This window comes from Crinia signifera, chromosome 11 (assembly GCF_055691185.1).
Source record: "Crinia signifera chromosome 11, ASM5569118v1, whole genome shotgun sequence".
Classification (NCBI taxonomy): Eukaryota; Metazoa; Chordata; class Amphibia; order Anura; family Myobatrachidae; genus Crinia; species Crinia signifera.
The window spans coordinates 1,840,326-1,859,760 of NC_139227.1; the positions used below are offsets into that span (position 1 = coordinate 1,840,326).

Sequence of the window (19,435 nt, forward strand, 5' to 3'; positions counted from 1 at the left end):
GTTTGAATCCTCACATTTTACAATGAGGCGAAGCCCCTGGTAAAGAATTTTGACTTTCAGAACAGTGTGGTGTCTACCCCTTCATTTGTTGGCATAATATGGGAACACGGGCGGGCAGCCTTCCACCTCTTGGGCAGATCTACTGGTAAACCTCTCTCTTTATGCGTAGAGCTAGCAAACTGCTTAACATGAATGAAAGAAAGCCAGATCATTAGAATACTCACCAGCATAATCTGGCATTCTTTCGTGTTAAGCAGCTTGCTAGCTCTATGCTCTTTATTTGATGCCAGTACATGTGTCCAACCCCCTAGAGAAGATGGTACAATTGCCACTTATATTGCGGATGAACAGTTCCATGCGCTAAAACTGTTACTTTTTCCAGTGTACTACTTGAAAGCCTCTACAGGTATTATGTCATGGAAAGAACATTTTTCTCATTTAACAGTAAATGTTCATTACAGGGCAAGATTAAATTGTTATCACCAGCAGCTGTCACTGCCAGGTGCCCAACAAGTTGACAATAAATGAGTGTAGAATGGAGGGCAAAGACAGCTACATTGGGGAGGAAGCAAGGGGAGAAAGGTAAACAATCGGAGTATGGGAGTGACACAACAAAATACAATTATTGTCTGAGATACTAATTTACCATTTCAGGAACCTTCTGCAGCTGTAACATGAGCTGAAATGCCATTACCTCAATGATAGGAGTTTAAATGGTAAAATGGAGGAACAAGAGACCCTAGTTTTGGAGGAAGATTTTGATCTCATAGGTATCAGGGTATATGGTTTCCCCCAGCTCGCTGAATGATATTGCGAACAAGTCTAGAACACTACATGATAAAATAATTCAACGATATTGGTTACATATATTTGTGCACATTTATTTGTAAGCCCCCACGCCGTTGTCAAGGCTTCTCTGTAAATTGGGGGGCTCTAGCGCTATATCTAGGTGCAGGTTGCGGCACCCCCCAAAAAAACAGCATAAGCTATAAAGCTCAGAGCAGCACACCAGTGAAAATACTACAGTGTTAATAAATATTAGTGACAAGAAGCCGACGCTATATATAGAAAGTGAGAGTTACTAAAATAATTGAGTTCTGTCATAGCACTACCGTTACTGTATGTCTGATATTCGAGGAATCAATAATCTCAAAAAAAAAAACTGGCGTAAAGCTAAAGTAGTACCAATATGGAAGAAAGGTAGCAAAACTAACCCGGAAAATGATAGACCGGTCAGCCTTACATCCATTTTGGGGAAAATATTAGAAGGAATAATAAGAGATAGTTTTCAAAATTTCTTAGATCAGGAGAAGGTCCATCAAAAATAGAACGATCCAGACTAATTTAATTGGCTTCTATGAGAAAGTCAGTAAGGGGGTGGATTTAGGGAAATCTGTTGATGTAATACTTCTTGATTCCGCCAAAGCTTTTAACGGTGCCTCATAAAAGGTTAATAACAAAACTAGGTAATTTAGGGTTAGGAGATAAAATTTGTAATTGGATTATAAACTGGTTGCACAATTGGGTACAGAGAGTGGTGGAAATTGGCATACATTCCAACAGGGGTAAGGTCCAAAGTGGAGTCCCACAAAGTTTAGTATTGGGACCCACCTTGTTTAATATATTCATTAATGATATAGGTAATGACTTAGGGGTATATTCAATGGTGACAGTGAGCCTCTAATGGCAAGCTATAGGGCGAGCAGTGATGATAGTTTGCTGTCAGAATATTTAACGGTGTCCACCTCGCTGGTTCTTTTCAGTGAGGTGGAAACAGTGAGTGTGGCTGCAATTGTGGCAAAATTCACTGTTCCGGGGTATCCTCGCCGTCCTCTGACCGAAACAAGCCATCCTCGCCATACAAACCCCCTCGCCGGCAGCATTGAATATACCCCATAGTGAGTAAGATTGCAATATTTGTGGATGACACAAAAGTGAGTAAGGAAATTGACTCATGAGAGGATATAGCAAAAAGAGGAAAGAAAGGCACTCTCTTTTTTGGGGGCACTCTAAGTTATGTTTTTATATAAGAGTGCCCCCCAATAAAGAGAGTGCCTTTCTTTCCTCTTTTTACTACATATAGACTCTCAGGGGAGCACCGCCATGTGAGTCATTGTCATTAAAGACTTTTTAGTCTAGACCCCATATATTGTGAAGTGTATCTATACAGGATACCCAATAGCTAGTGCACAGCCCCTCCCACAATCCCCTTTTTCCCTGTTAATTACTCATAAGAGGATATATATATATATATATATATATATACACTACAGAGGGCGAGATGTACTAAGCCTTAGAAAGTGATAGAATGGAAATTGATAAACCTCCAGCCAATCAACTCATACCTGTCATTTTTCAAACGCAGCCTGTGGCATTGTCAGTTATGAGCTGATTGGCTGGTTGTTTATCACTTTCAAGATTAGTACATCCAGCCCATAGTGACTTAATTAAACTGGAAACGTGAAAAATGTGGTTTAATGTTGAAAAATGTAAAGTTATTCATTATGGGAACAAAAATGAACAAACTACTTATAGGCTAAACAGAGTTATTATAGGGAATTCTGCTGTAGAGAAGGACTTAGGCGTCATCATAGGTAATAAATTGAGTGCACACTATAGATATGACTTTCTCCAGTGAGTAGGTACAAGTTACATAGGTTGGACTCGATGGACTAACGTCTTTTTTCAGCCTTAATTATTATGTTACTGTGCTACTAAGTTGCTCTGTTCGGGCGTGAACAGCTGCTGGTGCCAACATTGAAGCTTACGGTATCTTAAGGTGGCGAGCGTAAATGAGCGAAAAGTGACCCTTTGGCATGCCCAGCACTTTGGTTGTTCAGGTTGTCTGGGCATGATCCCTGTGAAAATAAAAAAGAATACCCCACCTCCCAATCCCGTCACTTTAGACCGCAGATTGGGTGCGATAAACTCTCACTCTTATATCACAATGCTTATAATCCCCAAAGAGTAATATTCAAATTGTAAAGACTTATAATAGATGTCCAAAATGTGAAGCCAAATCACCATCTAGTTAACCCCTTCTTCCTCGCACCTAATTGGGTTATATTTGGTCTATTGAAATGAGGCACCATATGGTCTGAAACTTGGTTGTTCCTTTTGACCCTATCTTTGTTGCATTATCCTAATGCTTTAAATAAAAAACTAATAAAAAACTCTGCCGCCACTGTCCTGTGTGGGGATGGCAGTCTGCATAGGTATAGCCATCCGTGGTGCCTGCATTAATGGTTACCAACAATGGTGATGATGACACAACCCATCAATGCCACATAACTATTTTGTGTGGAGCCATCAATGGTTTAAACAGTGTTCTTTCTGGGCATATGCCAAGTCTGGGGCTGCTTAAATGTGAGAGCCTGGGGAGGAGCTGACCTGTGATCAGCCTGTAAAAGCGGTGGAACCTTTGTGTGTACGGGTCAGGGTTGACGCGCGGCTGTCTGCTAACATTATCTGTAGCAGCAGAAACCCTAAAACCATCATGGAAGGGGAAGTGTGAGGGACATCAGGCATATATCTACCATCAATGGCGGGAAACCATCATGGAAGGGGAAGTGTGAGGGACATCAGGCATATATCTACCATCAATGGCGGGAAACCATCATGGAAGGGGAAGTGTGAGGGACATCAGGCATAAATCTACCATCAATGGCGGGAAACCATCATGGAAGGGGAAGTGTGAGGGACATCAGGCATATACCTACCATCAATGGCGGGAAACCATCATGGAAGGGGAAGTGTGAGGGACATCAGGCATATACCTACCATCAATGGCGGGAAACCATCATGGAAGGGGAAGTGTGAGGGTGGGGGGACGGGGACGACATCAGGCATATATCTACAATCAATGGCGGGAAACCATCATGGAAGGGGAAGTGTGAGGGGGGACGGACGACATCAGGCATATATCTACCATCAATGGCGGGAAATCATCAGCCTATATGACATCAATGGTAAAAGTATTCAACATTGGCTATATACCATCAAGGATTATACCGTCGCGATATTCCAAGAGTGCTGATCAGCGATGTAGCTAGGTGTCATGGTGCCCGGAGCAAGGCCATATTTCGCGCCCCCCCCCTGGGAATGAATTGGGGGCGTGGCTAACATGTGTTGGCATGTTACATTTGAAATATATAAGACGCTGTAACGGAATCTGCTGCGCTATATAAGACACTGTAACGGAATCTGCTGCGCTATATAAGACACTGTAACGGAATCTGCTGCGCTATATAAGACACTGTAACGGAATCTGCTGCGCTATATAAGACGCTGTAACGGAATCTGCTGCGCTATATAAGACGCTGTAACGGAATAAACTGCGCTATATAAGACGCTGTAACAGAATCTGCTGCGCTATATAAGACACTGTAACGGAATCTGCTGCGCTATATAAGATGCTGTAATGGAATCTTCTGCGCTATATAAGATGCTGTAACGGAATCTGCTGCGCTATATAAGACGCTGTAATGGAATCTGATGCGCTATATAAGACACTGTAACGGAATCAGCTGCGCTATATAAGACACTGTAAAGGAATCTGCTGCGCTATATAAGACACTGTAACGGAATCAGCTGCGCTATATAAGACACTGTAAAGGAATCTGCTGCGCTATATAAGACGCTGTAACGGAATCTGCTGCGCTATATAAGACGCTGTAACGGAATCTGCTGCGCTATATAAGACACTGTAACGGAATCTGCTGCGCTATATAACACCCTGTAATGGGACCTGCTGCGCTATATAAGACGCTGTAACAGGACCTGCTGCGCTATTATTTCTAGTTATGCCACTGGGTGTGAATTGAGGGATACATTTGATATATTATTTAATTTCCTGCAGTGACAGAATGGGAATGAGCTGGGTTTTGGGTTACTCACACTGCTGTTGTGCCCCCCAGTCCAGTGCACTGTAGCTTGGCTGTGAGTCTCCAATCAGGGAAAAGCTGCTGGTGTTGAGACTCAGTTCCATTCTAGAACAGTTTAAAACTGACTTTTTCTCTGGTGTGCTTAGCTTCAACAGCCCCTCGTTTTATGTCCATGGCGGCACTGTTGGTGATGTCACCACCTCCGCACACAGCGCTGGAGCCGGCGTCTGAGTAGCAGCAGAGAGAGATGAGGAGCGGGGTGTGCTGCTAGGTAACATCAGACGCCCGGCACAGTAGCCAGCAACAGCGCAGCCAGGATTCTGCATGGCTGACTGCTCGTGCGGCACTGTGTGTGACATCAGCACACAGCGCTGTAACCGGCATCTGAGCAGTAGCAGTCAGAGAAGAGATGAGGAGCGGGGCGTGCTAACATCCAGCGCAGCAGACAGACACACGACCCGGCTATAGTTACTACAGTGGTGAGCTTGTTGGATTGGGGCACTAAGCCACCCATCAGCCGGGATGTTCCGCCACTGGCGTCACGGGCGGCATCAGAACACCTTCTAGCAGACTCAGGCAGGTGACTCTGGGAGGAGTCTGTAGAGCTTCGCTGCGCTGCCCGGAAGCCGGACCGAGCAGCAGCAGCAGCAGCAAGGAGAGAGGACATAGGAGTGTCAGCCCGCCGCCCGGCCTCACCGTCTGTGATGCTTGGCGGCAGGGACCGGGCGAGCAGGGCAGGAGGCAGGCGCCGAGGGCAGCTGCCGGCGCACGCTGCCCGTTATTTAGTAGATACTTTAACTTCTGCACTGTGCAGGGATCATTTGCGGAGGGGGGGCGGGCCAGTGGCCCCATTTGACCAATCTGCGCCTGGAGCATGAGCTCCGGTGGCTCCGCCCTCCCTACGCCTCTGGTGCTGATGTGCTGTTTCTGCTCCTGACTGGCACCACTGGGCATGCGTGAGCTCTCGCTACTAGAGTAACATCTCCTGTGCATCCCAGAGCCGGCAGCTCCCGTTGCCAAGGACAGGTATGCCCTGCTTTGGTGTATGGGCAATGACACCTGCAGTTGTTGGAACGGTTGTACTGGGCGTTTATACTGTACTTTGTTCCTGCATATCAGTGTGCTATCTTTCATACATGGGGAGAAATGGTCTCAGCGCACATAATGATGCTGGTACCGTATCTCCCTCATTACAACACTTTTACATCTACCCCTAAATCTGCAGCTGGAATTAGGCACAGTGAAAATGATAGAGTTTTAAACCAAAGTACAGGTGTGAGGGGAAGAGCAGGTTACTGGCATTTGAAATGTTACATTTGATTATTTATGTCTTTGTCCCAGGACCCACATTCTGATCACTTTGAAGAGAAAGAATGGACGTTCCAGGTTGAAGGGGTAAGTGTGACTTCTGATGTGACCTTTTCCTGGATGTCCTCAGCTGTTTGCTAATAATCTTCTAGTTATCCATTTGTGGCCCTCATTGTAGTGTAACATCAATGTACAGAATGTAATTACATCTTCATAATTATACTGTCTAAGGCAGACATAGAAACCACAACACAAATATCCATCATTTGCATAACTCAATAGAAAAAAATTATATATTTCCGATTAATGATATGAAGATGCTAATTTAAGGAAAACAAATGCAAATTTTAAAGGACCTTCTTCATAGTTCATAGTTCACTATAATCCAGATCCCGTTTCCTGAGGTGACAGTGCACCAGCCATCCTCATTGTTGGGTCGCTCCTGGTTACAGCGATTTGCAGCAACACAGAATATTAAATGTGCCCTGATTAATTAGTGCACAATCATGCATGCTGTGTGCACAAGCCAAATCAGTGTACAGATTACAGAGTAATTGCAATATTCAAAGCTGGGCATTTGTAGGTATTGGCAAGAATAGCTGTTGGGTCAGTGTTTTTGTATGACATGCAATCAAATTCAATCCCAAATTATACGGGGGGTTATGGCAAATTTTGAACAACTATATATTTTGGGAGTTGATGTAGGAGATAGGATACCCCATCCAGGGGCAAAGGCAGTACATTTAGGAGGAGCAGCATGCAGTAGATGGGAGGAGAGCAGGTACAATATTAGGAAGCCTTGCCCCCTCATGCATCATTTTGGCGCCGATCCCTCCCCATTGACCCACGGGGAGAGGGGCTTAGTAATATTGTGCCTAGTCTCTCTCCTCTGCGTGCGCTACTTTAGGATTTATTTGTGTTGCCGACAATACATTTTCTGCAGGGACCTAAGCTGATATTTTGATGGGTTCATTGACCTAAACAATTTCATTTCCAGTACCTGGAAGATTAAATGAAAAGAACAAATGATAGCGGTGTTACCCGTAAGCCATATTTATAAGGGAGTCCTAATTATGGCACAATTACTGTACATAGTTCATGGCTGTTGTACTTACTTTCCATTGTGTGCAATTCCCTTGCTGGATATACAAATGGAAAGATGCGGTAAAGCTGTTTTCAGGGATTTTACCACATTTCCGTATGTACTAAGCCCAGGCTTTGGTGCAGAGGGTAACACCAGCTAATGCTGTAGTCACCCTATAGAAGCCTGTGGGCTTCTTTCTGCATTCTTCCCTTCCGGCATCCCCCATGGAAACCATCGTCACTCTGGGAAGGTGCAAACCCCTGGTCATAAACCTGGAAGTCCAGCATCCAGCGCTCACTGCAGAGGGCAGCTGTTATTGGGAGCCTGTTGCTGTCTTACTAATTGCATATGTTAGTACATGTGATGTGCAGTTAGTAACAATGCGGTAGGTGGTGACATGTTCCGCAAATGGCTGGTAAATTCCTCCATTACTCTTATAAGTAGTCCTGCCAACATAGACCAAGCCAGCAGACAGGGGTGAGGTGAAGACGTATAAGGAACAACATTGTAATCCCCAAACTTGTTTTGCCTTTGCAGCTGCTTATTGGCACACAGTATACTATTGCTAGTCCTTTGCTGTCTCTATTTCCCCAGTTATATTCCATTTAAATCTATAAGTGGCAAGTTATTAGCCCGGCCTTTATACACAGAGCTACCTTTATCCATTCCAATTCCTGCCATACATGTTCCAGTTTTTGTCTTAATCTTTCTCCAGTTACTTTACTGATCTATGTTAATGATATTAAATAAGTGACGTCTACAGTCCCGGATACATTTAGGGGGGTATTCAATGTGTAGGTCACAGCTTGCTCGACCACCATGGTATTCAATGTCCCGGCTGCTGGGGAGCGAGAAGGGGGCGTGGCCGCGAGTTGCGGCAAGGGAAGAGACGAGCTGCAGCCAGCAGCTCGTCACTTCCCGGCCGTTCTCGACAGAAAGAGCCCGACAGCTTGTGATGTCTGCAGGGCCGGCTCTACCACTAGGCAGCTTTAGGCAGCTGCCTAGGGTGCCAGGATCTTGGGGGGCACCACTGAGTCTGGATCCTGGGATAAAGCCATATAACTATGTGGGTGCACCACAGAGCTCTAGTGTAAGAGCAGTGATCACACATGGATCCCGCTGTGAACCGCACAGGTGCTGCTGTATATGCAGGTGCCCCTCCGGTGCTGTTAATCTGGAGGATGGCGTCCCCATTGCCTCTGGGAGTTATGTTCCTGAGGGGGCAGAAGGTTGATGTTTTGCCTAGGGTTCCGAGAAACCTTACACCGGCCCTGGATGTCGGGCTCGTTCTGCCGAGATACCCTGCTCAACGCTGTCGGGGAAGATTTAATTTTTAAGCAATATATGAGGTGTACATGGACAATGGCTACACAACCTATTTCCCAGCACCTTTTCTTTCATTTAAAAAGTATATATAGGATTAGCTCTATCTTTGTCTTTTAGAATTTATGGTTTAATGGACACATTTTATGATTTTATTTTCCTTGCTATGTCAATTTTGGGATTAAACTTGTTATCTTTAGCGATCCATTTTCCCGCTGCATTTCTTGCTAGCCTGCTTCTGTTCCACTCCATATAGTTCCATAATGAATTATCGTCCATTATTGATTTAATTTGTTCTACTTTTCCTTTTTTTTTTTAGATCAGCTTAATGTGTTTCTAGGAACACATATTTTTAATATACTTCCCATTTCCCATTGTATAAATGTTTGTATAAATGTTTCTCTTTGCCTAAATAAACCATGTATTATGTTGCTCCCATATATTAAATTGTAATTAAAGTTACATTTACTAATGGCCCCCCATACATCAGTTATTCATTTGTGCAATATCCTGATCTCCCAACAGACAAATCGGGGAATCAGGCATCTTAAACTCCTTTAAAAATACCCTGATCCTGTTTTCGGGAGTAGTGCCCCTTATTCACATTATGTCACACAGTATTGCCCTTTATTCATATTTATCCACCCAGCATTGCCCCTTATTTACATTATACCTCACAGTAGTGCAACTTTTTGACATTACTCCACAACAGTAGTGATACTTATTCAATTCACATCATGCAGTAGTGCCCATTATTCACATTACGCCACACATTAGTGCCCCTCATTCACATTATGCCACACATTAGTGCCCCTCATTCACATTACGCCACACATTAATGCCCCTCATTCACATTACACCATACAGTAATGCCTTTTATAAATTATGCCACACAAGGTATTGTCCCTTATACATTATTTCATACAGTATTTTCCCTATACATCATGCCACACACAGTATTCTCCATTATACATTATGCTACACAGTATTGCCCCTTATACATTATTCCACACACAGTATTGCTACTTATACTTTAATATGCCACACAGTAGTATTGATTGGACAGTGACAGCTGAGCCTGTAGCGCCTTCTAGGATGACTGGGAAACAGCCGTCTTTCTCCTATAACCTGACCCAGCTGTACTCACTGTCATACGTTTTTCCCAGCATGCAGCTGTTCTGTTATACCTCCTGTGGCCATGCATGCCACTAGCAACATGCATACACTGCAGCAGGTACCTGTGGCTGGTTCTGCTCCCATTATATCCTGCACTCTGTGTGGCGGCAATACCCTAGTAAGGGCCTACAATGTCCCTATTTCAAATATGTGGGGGCTCAATGCTCTTAATGGCACCAAAATGACTAGTTATGGCTCTGATCCGGTGCTCTGTACGGTGGAACTGGCTATAGCACCGAGTTACATTGCTGGTCTGTTTTTATTTATGCAATAAGTGAGTACGCAGAAAAATATTTTATTACAATATAAAGTGTAACAAATGTATTAGAAGCCTGTGCAAAACAGTTCCCATATTATTTATAGCAGTCAAAGAGTGTCCATATTACATAATAAAACTCTAAAGGGGAAATGTAATAGGACGAGAGAATCAGAAAGTAAGAGATTTGGTGAGAAATCTCCAGTATTTTTAAAGCGGCAATCATTGTAAAACCACTTTGATATTGCAGTGTAAATGATTGCCACTGGAGATTTCTTACCAAATCCCTCACTTTCCGAAACTCTCATCCTATGAAATTTCACCCCCAGATCATTGAAAATATATCATCTACAATGTTAAGTTGAGGGCTTACCCCGTGTGCTCCAGTTTCCTGGTAGGTTTATTGGCTGCTGACACAAAATAAAAGCTACTGGGGGGAATTTACTAAGATGGAAATTAGACTTCACATGTGATGTTGCTATGGGCAACGAATCAGAATCAACTTCTTATTTATTTAGCACCCTATAGAACATAGTAGACAGGATCTGATTGGTTGCCCATAGCAACATCACATGTGAAGTCTAATTCCCATCTTTCTCCCACTGTGTGCTAATAAATAAATGTGATAGTTTGTCCTGTATATGGTATGATAGTACAGTATATGGTATGATAGTACAGTATATGGTAAGGTGCAGTATATGGTATGATAGTACAGTATATGGTATGATAGTACAGTATATGGTAAGGTGCAGTATATGGTATGATAGTACAGTATATGGTATGATAGTACAGTATATGGTAAGGTGCAGTATATGGTATGATAGTACAGTATATGGTATGATAGTACAGTATATGGTAAGGTGCAGTATATGGTATGATAGTACAGTATACGGTAAGGTGCAGTATATGGTATGATAGTACAGTATATGGTATGATAGTACAGTATATGGTAAGGTGCAGTATATGGTATTATAGTACAGTATATGGTAAGGTGCAGTATATGGTATGATAGTACTGTATATGGTATGATAGTACAGTATATGGTAAGGTGCAGTATATGGTATGATAGTACAGTATATGGTATGATAGTACAGTATACGGTAAGGTGCAGTATATGGTATGATAGTACAGTATATGGTAAGGTGCAGTATATGGTATGATAGTACTGTATATGGTATGATAGTACAGTATATGGTAAGGTGCAGTATATGGTATTATAGTACAGTATATGGTAAGGTGCAGTATATGGTATGATAGTACTGTATATGGTATGATAGTACAGTATATGGTAAGGTGCAGTATATGGTATGATAGCACTGTATATGGTATGATAGCACTGTATATGGTATGATAGTACAGTATATGGTAAGGTGCAGTATATGGTATGATAGTACAGTATATGGTATGATAGTATAGTATATGGTAAGGTGCAGTATATGGTATGATAGCACTGTATATGGTATGATAGTAAAGTATACGGTAAGGTGCAGTATATGGTATGATAGTACTGTATATGGTATGATAGTACAGTATATGGTAAGGTGCAGTATATGGTATTATAGTACAGTATATGGTAAGGTGCAGTATATGGTATGATAGTACTGTATATGGTATGATAGTACAGTATATGGTAAGGTGCAGTATATGGTATGATAGCACTGTATATGGTATGATAGCACTGTATATGGTATGATAGTACTGTATATGGTATGATAGTACAGTATATGGTATGATAGTACAGTATATGGTAAGGTGCAGTATATGGTATGATAGTACAGTATATGGTATGATAGTACAGTATATGGTATGATAGTACAGTATACGGTAAGGTGCAGTATATGGTATGATAGTACAGTATATGGTATGATAGTACAGTATATGGTAAGGTGCAGTATATGGTATGATAGTACAGTATATGGTAAGGTGCAGTATATGGTATGATAGTACTGTATATGGTATGATAGTACAGTATATGGTAAGGTGCAGTATATGGTATGATAGTACAGTATATGGTATGATAGCACAGTATATGGTATGATAGCACAGTATATGGTAAGGTGCAGTATATGGTATGATAGTACAGTATATGGTATGATAGTACAGTATATGGTATGATAGTACAGTATACGGTAAGGTGCAGTATATGGTATGATAGTACAGTATATGGTATGATAGTACAGTATATGGTAAGGTGCAGTATATGGTATGATAGTACAGTATATGGTAAGGTGCAGTATATGGTAAGGTGCAGTATATGGTATGATAGTACAGTATATGGTATGATAGTACAGTATATGGTATGATAGTACAGTATACGGTAAGGTGCAGTATATGGTATGATAGTACAGTATATGGTATGATAGTACAGTATATGGTAAGGTGCAGTATATGGTATGATAGTACAGTATATGGTATGATAGTACAGTATATGGTATGATAGTACAGTATATGGTAAGGTGCAGTATATGGTATGATAGTACAGTATATGGTATGATAGTACAGTATATGGTAAGGTGCAGTATATGGTATGATAGTACAGTATATGGTAAGGTGCAGTATATGGTATGATAGTACAGTATATGGTATGATAGTACAGTATATGGTATGATAGTACAGTATACGGTAAGGTGCAGTATATGGTATGATAGTACAGTATATGGTATGATAGTACAGTATATGGTAAGGTGCAGTATATGGTATGATAGTACAGTATATGGTATGATAGTACAGTATATGGTATGATAGTACAGTATATGGTAAGGTGCAGTATATGGTATGATAGTACAGTATATGGTATGATAGTACAGTATACGGTAAGGTGCAGTATATGGTATGATAGTACAGTATATGGTATGATAGTACAGTATATGGTAAGGTGCAGTATATGGTATGATAGTACAGTATATGGTATGATAGTACAGTATATGGTATGATAGTACAGTATATGGTAAGGTGCAGTATATGGTATGATAGTACAGTATATGGTATGATAGTACAGTATACGGTAAGGTGCAGTATTCCAAGGGCTGGAAATTGCTTTGTGCAAAGTGTTTTGCTTCCATGGTATATGACATCTTGTACAGACTTTGCACTGGTTTAGAATCCCTGTATTCCCATGTTTAGTTATAGAACCATGAAGTGAAAGCCAGCTGTAGTCGTACAGAGTGAGCGCTCTGCCTCTGAGGCGTAACTGCTTTGTGTATGTTTCACACAGGTGACATAAAATACTGGTTTCTTATTCGAACTCCTACCGATCTGAATAGGACCCCAGCTCCAATGGATGGGGTTTGGGCATGTGCAAGTCCCGGCACCAAGCCGCTTCGGCGAGTTGCACACTTGCTGGGCCGTTCATTGCAGGCACTAGGGAGGCGGAAACGGGGCTGGACCATGGGAGTGCCCAGGATTTAAGGGCATCCCCATGAAATCACCGGGGTTCCAGTGGCAAAATAGGCCATCCAAAAGGCTGCCGGGGCGGGTGGCTGATGTCACATAAAGTCATCATCCACCTCTTCCTCGGGCTGCTGAGTCACAAATGACTGCTGCTTAGTGAGCCTTGCTGAATCAGGCCCAATATTCCAGGATGACTCTTCTTCATTCCATTTCATGTACGACATTTGTCCCGCTCCCTGGACACATCGTCCTGAGCGTTGTCCTACCTTATGTATGGCGGAAGTACTGTATAACATTTACAGTACTGTGCCAAGGTTTAGGGCAGGTGAGGGAACATGCTGCAAAGTAATACTGCTGCCACAAATAGAAGTGTAAAATGTAAAGGGAATGAATAAAAGAGGAATTAATTTCAGATTAATATTTGGTGTGACCACCCTTTGGCTTCAAAACAGCATCTGCTGTGCTTCTAGACAGAGGAGCACAGGCTTCTTCTACCCCTTCTACACTGCTCGGGAGCCAATCAGAACTTGTGATTGGCTGCTGGGCAGCAAGCTCAGGTTGGCTCACAAGTTGGTACAGGTCGAGTATCCCGTATCCGAATATCCGTTATCCAAATTATTCCGAAATACGGACATTCCAGAAAGTGAAAAATTTTTTTTTGCTAAAAACTCACTGGGGACATTTGTAACAGCATCACTGGGGACATGATATGTAACTGGCACTATATATGTGCAAGACAATGATTGCTTGCCATTCAAATTCAGTGCTGAGATAGTACACACATTTTGTTTCACGTTTTGAAACCTTGTTTTTTGAACAAATAAAATATGTTTGTGTGTATTTTATGTGGTAATAAAATATATTTGTGTGTATATTATGTGTTTATACAGCATAAATGCAAGATACTTCAAAATACATCATTGAAATATTAAAATATTCCGAAATACGGAATAATCCGTTATCCAAAATTCTCCTGGTCCCGAGCATTTTGGATACGGGATACTCAACCTGTACTGTATTTATAATGGCCATGGGCTGCCGGAGTAATAGGAGAAGCCTGTGATGCACTCTGCTCCGCTCAGTGGACAGCAGCAGTGGCGGCAGAGGCTGGACAGGGGAGCAGAGTGAGTACTACGGGGTGTATTATGTATGTGGCGCTACAGGAGGCATTATGTATAAGTGGCACTACAGGGTGTATTATGTATGTGGCGCTACAGGAGGCATTATGTATAAGTGGCACTACAGAGGGCATTATGTATAAGTGGCACTACAGGGGGCATTATGTATTGGCAATACTGAAGGTGGCATTATGTATAAGTGGCATTATGTATAACCATCCCCCGGCTCAATTTTAAAAAGTGCGATATTGTGCGGTTTCGGAAAATGCGATAAAATCGCATCCAATTAAATGTCACCCTCTGTATGAATTCTCCATATACAGAGCCAGATTAAGGTCTAAATGGGCCTGGAGCTGAAAATTATCAAGGGCCTATTATGCACAATAATAGGGGTTGCGGCCAGCACTTAATAATGTGGGGGGCTTGACCAGTGTTCTGGTTGGGTGGTCTGCTCATGGGTCTCTATTTGTGTAAATACTTTCAACTAATTATATATGCCTGGAAAAAGCAGGAGGCTGGCATAGGAAAAATGTAGGAAGATATATTGGCGGGTGCCCTCCAAAGGTGCACCCGCAGGATGCCGATGTCCTAAAATCCTAAGATACTTGCGGGGTGAGGCGGCACTCCAGTCATAAAAAGAATACTGAAAGACAAAACTTGATAGACAACATTTCAGCACCTTTTATGTGGTCATCTAAGTTTACCACACCATATACCGGGATGCGGTCAACATGCCGGTGGTCGGAATCCCAGCGGTCAAAATACTGATGCCAGAATCCCGACAACTGCAATGCACTTTGTCCCTTTATGGGTGTCCCTCGCAAGGAGGAGCGATCCACATCCCCCCTTGTCGGCATTGCGGAGGTCGGGATTCCGGCGTCGGTATTTTGACCGCCGGGATTCCGACCATCAGCATATCATACCGGACCCCATATACCCCTTATACAAATCATGCAACAAAAGAGTAACCCCTTTATATTGTACTTGCCTCTTAGACATTATGCCACATGGAATGAGCAAAAATTCACACCGACTGAGCCAAAATTCACGTTATGCCACACAGATTAAGGCAAAATTTTGCCACATGGATTGAGCCAAAATACACACTATACCAAACAGATTAAGCAATAATGCACAATATGCTTCATAAATGGGCATTGCGCGCCAAAGGTGCGCATTAAAAATTACACTATAATGCCCATTACATGTTAAGCCACACACCATAATGTCCATTAAGTATTATGCCAAACACCATAATGCCTATTAAAAATTATGCTACATAAGTGCTGCTTACCTATATGCTCATTGCCAGGGGTTACATGCTCATTGCCATTTGGGATTGCATGCTCATTGCCAAGGGGGAATACATGCTTGCGGTAACTGGGGGACAGCCGCCGCCGGGCAGAAATGACAGCTGGGCAGAGAGCAGGGGGCTGCCCCGCTGTATTCAGAGCAATGCAGGTCCCGGCTATTTGAAATAATACCCCTTTCACACCAGAAAATGCAGGGATTTACCCGGGCTGGCCCCTATTACCCCAGCCTAGTTCCTGCATTTTCTGGTGTGAGGAGAGAAAACTACCCCCCCCCCCCCTTTAAACTTTAGGGGTAGTTAACCAGCATTATCTTCGGAGCCAACTGACCCATTTACATGTGGGCTTCGAATGATTTTCAAATGATTTTGGTCCTGTGAAACTGGGCCATTTGGTTCCAGAGAAATCTGTCCTCAAACAACATGAACAGCCATGAAATGACATTTCAAACATGAAAAAATCGGTTTACCCGCAATATCTCTAGAACCAATGAACCCATATGGACCAACCTGGTATCAGATTGAAGACCCAGCAATTTGAGTTAGACTGATATCAACCTCGAGCTTCTGTGATGCCGTTGGAACCAGGTGGGGGTCGGAATTAGCAGGTCTCATGTTATCCTATGGGGAAAACGTTCCAACTTTGCCTGGCGGTATCTCCGGTTCCCGGGGGGCTAGCAACGCGGGGCCAGGCTTGTTGGAAAGCCCTGACCCTCAGCTATAAAATGGGCCTATTTAGAGAGTGGGCCTGGAGCTGTAGCTCCATCAGCCCCATTGTTAATCCGGCTCTGTCCATATACCTATAGGTGTATAAGTATAACACTGTACTGATTGGGGTTCAATTACACCAACAGTAGTTATATATAATCTTTATTATGTACAGTGAGAGGAGAAGGAAAAATTATTTATTATAATTCTAAAACACGGAAGACATCATATTTAATGGTAACTTAAGTAGATGCTAAATAATTTTGACACTGATGTCATTGCCATTGAGTATGATTCATCATATGATAAATAAATCCGGCAGTGGACACACTGTACATACATTCAGTATTGTGAACTACAGATCCATATCAAGTGGGATTATTCTGTATTATAACTGAGTATTTCGTTTCTGTATGTGTAATTACTACATTACGATTGTGGCAGTTCTAAATTGTCTACTCCATATCAACGTTACCAGCTGATACAGCGGTTCAGAAAGCTGGTTTTGGGTCTGACGCTGTGAAAAGCAAACTTTATTTTTCAAAGTTTAGCCTTTAAAGGGTATTTAGATAGCACCTTAGATAACACCTTAGATAACACCTTAGATAGCACCTTAGATAGCACCTTAGACAACACCTTAGACAACACCTTAGATAGCACCTTAGACAAAAACTTAGATAACACCGTAAATATCACCATAGATAGCACCTTAGATAACACCTTAGATAACACCTTAGATAGCACCTTAGATAACACCTTAGATAACACCTTAGATAGCACCTTAGATCGCACCTTAGATACCATTTTAGATAACACCTTAGATAACACCTTAGATAGCACCTTAGATAACACCTTAGATAACACCTTAGATAACACCTTAGATACCATTTTAGATAAAACCTTAGATAGCACCTTAGATAACACCTTAGATACCATCTTAGATAAAACCTTAGATAGCACCTTAGATAACACCTTAGATAGCACCTTAGATAACACCTTAGATACCATCTTAGATAAAACCTTAGATAGCACCTTAGATAACACCTTAGATAACACCTTAGATACCATCTTAGATAACACCTTAGATAACACCTTAGATAGCACCTTAGATAACACCTTAGATAGCACCTTAGATAACACCTTAGATAACACCTTAGATAGCACCTTAGATCGCATCTTAGATACCATCTTAGATAACACCTTAGATACCATCTTAGATAAAACCTTAGATAGCACCTTAGATATCACGATAACACCTTAGATAACACCTTAGTTCTCACCTTAGATAGCACCTTAGATAACACCTTAGATAGCACCTTAGATTACACCTTAGATAGCACCTTAGATAGCACCTTAGATAGCACCTTATATAACACCTTAGATAGCACCTTAGATACCATCTTAGATAGCACCTTAGATAAAACCTTAGATAGCACCTTAGATAACACCTTAGATAGCACCTTAGATAGCACCTTAGATAGCACCTTAGGTTACACCTTAGGTAGCACCTTAGATAGCACCTTAGATAACATCTTAGATAGCACCTTAGATAGCACCTTAGATAGCACCTTAGATACCATCTTAGATAGCACCTTAGATAGCACCTTAGATAACACGATAACACCTTAGATAACACCTTAGTTCTCACCTTAGATAGCACCATAGATAGCACCTTAGATAACACCTTAGATAACACCTTAGATAGCACCTTAGATACCACCTTAGATACCATCTTAGATAGCACCTTAGATAGCACCTTAGATGGCACCTTAGATAACACTTCAGGAAGCACCTTAGATAGCACCTTAGATAACACCTTAGATAGCACCTTAGATACCATCTTATATAGCACCTTAGATAACACCTTAGATAACACTTCAGGTAGCACCTTAGATAGCACCTTAGCTAGCACCTTAGATAGCATCTTAGATAGCACCTTAGATAACACCTTTGATAGCACCTTAGATAGCACCTTAGATACCACCTTAGATAGCACCTTAGATAACACCTTAGATAACACTTCGGGTAGCACCTTAGATAACACCTTAGATAACACCTTAGGCAGCACCTTAAATAGCACCTTAGATAGCACCTTAGATACCATCTTAGATAGCACCTTAGATAGCACCTTAGATAGCACCTTAGATAACACTTCAGGTAGCACCTTAGATAACACCTTAGATAACACCTTAGATAGCACCTTAGATAACACCTTAGATAACACCTTAGATAGCACCTTAGATAACACCTTAGATAGCACCTTAGATAACTCCTTAGATAGCACCTTAGTTAGCACCTTAGATAACACGATAACACCTTAGATAACACCTTAGTTCTCACCTTAGATAGCACCTTAGATAGCACCTTAGATACCATCTTAGATAGCACCTTAGATAACACCTTAGATAACACTTCAGGTAGCACCTTAGATAGCACCTTAGATAGCACCTTAGATAGCATCTTAGATAGCACCTTAGATAACACCTTTGATAGCACCTTAGATAGCACCTTAGATAGCACCTTAGATAACACCTTAGATAACACTTCAGGTAGCACCTTAGATAACACCTTAGATAACACTTTAGGCAGCACCTTAGATAGCACCTTAGATAGCACCTTAGATACCATCTTAGATAGCACCTTAGATAGCACCTTAGATAGCACCTTAGATAACACTTCAGGTATCACCTTAGATAACACCTTAGATAACACCTTAGATAGCACCTTAGATAACACCTTAGATAACACCTTAGATAGCACCTTAGGTAGCACCTTAGATAACACCTTAGATAACACCTTATATATCACCTTAGATAGCACCTTAGATAACACCTTAGATAGCACCTTAGATGACTCCTTAGATAGCACCTTAGATAGCAC

At 41.9% G+C, this 19,435-nt stretch overlaps 1 protein-coding gene across 2 annotated transcripts in view; it reads left to right on the forward strand.

The window, feature by feature from the left end:
* EHBP1L1 (EH domain binding protein 1 like 1) overlaps nt 1-19,435 on the forward strand; it is a 99,313-nt gene that overhangs the window by 41,462 nt on the left and 38,416 nt on the right. The window contains exons 1-2 of one of the 2 annotated variants that reach the window (XM_083164980.1): nt 5,628-5,909; nt 6,225-6,278. Coding sequence is in view for 1 of the 2 variants with exons in the window: in XM_083164978.1 (XP_083021104.1) it covers nt 6,225-6,278 (54 nt within the window). In the remaining variant the exon portion in view is untranslated. Of the gene's footprint in view, nt 1-5,627; nt 5,910-6,224; nt 6,279-19,435 lie in introns of those variants that run through there. The other variant, XM_083164978.1, reaches the window with a different exon arrangement.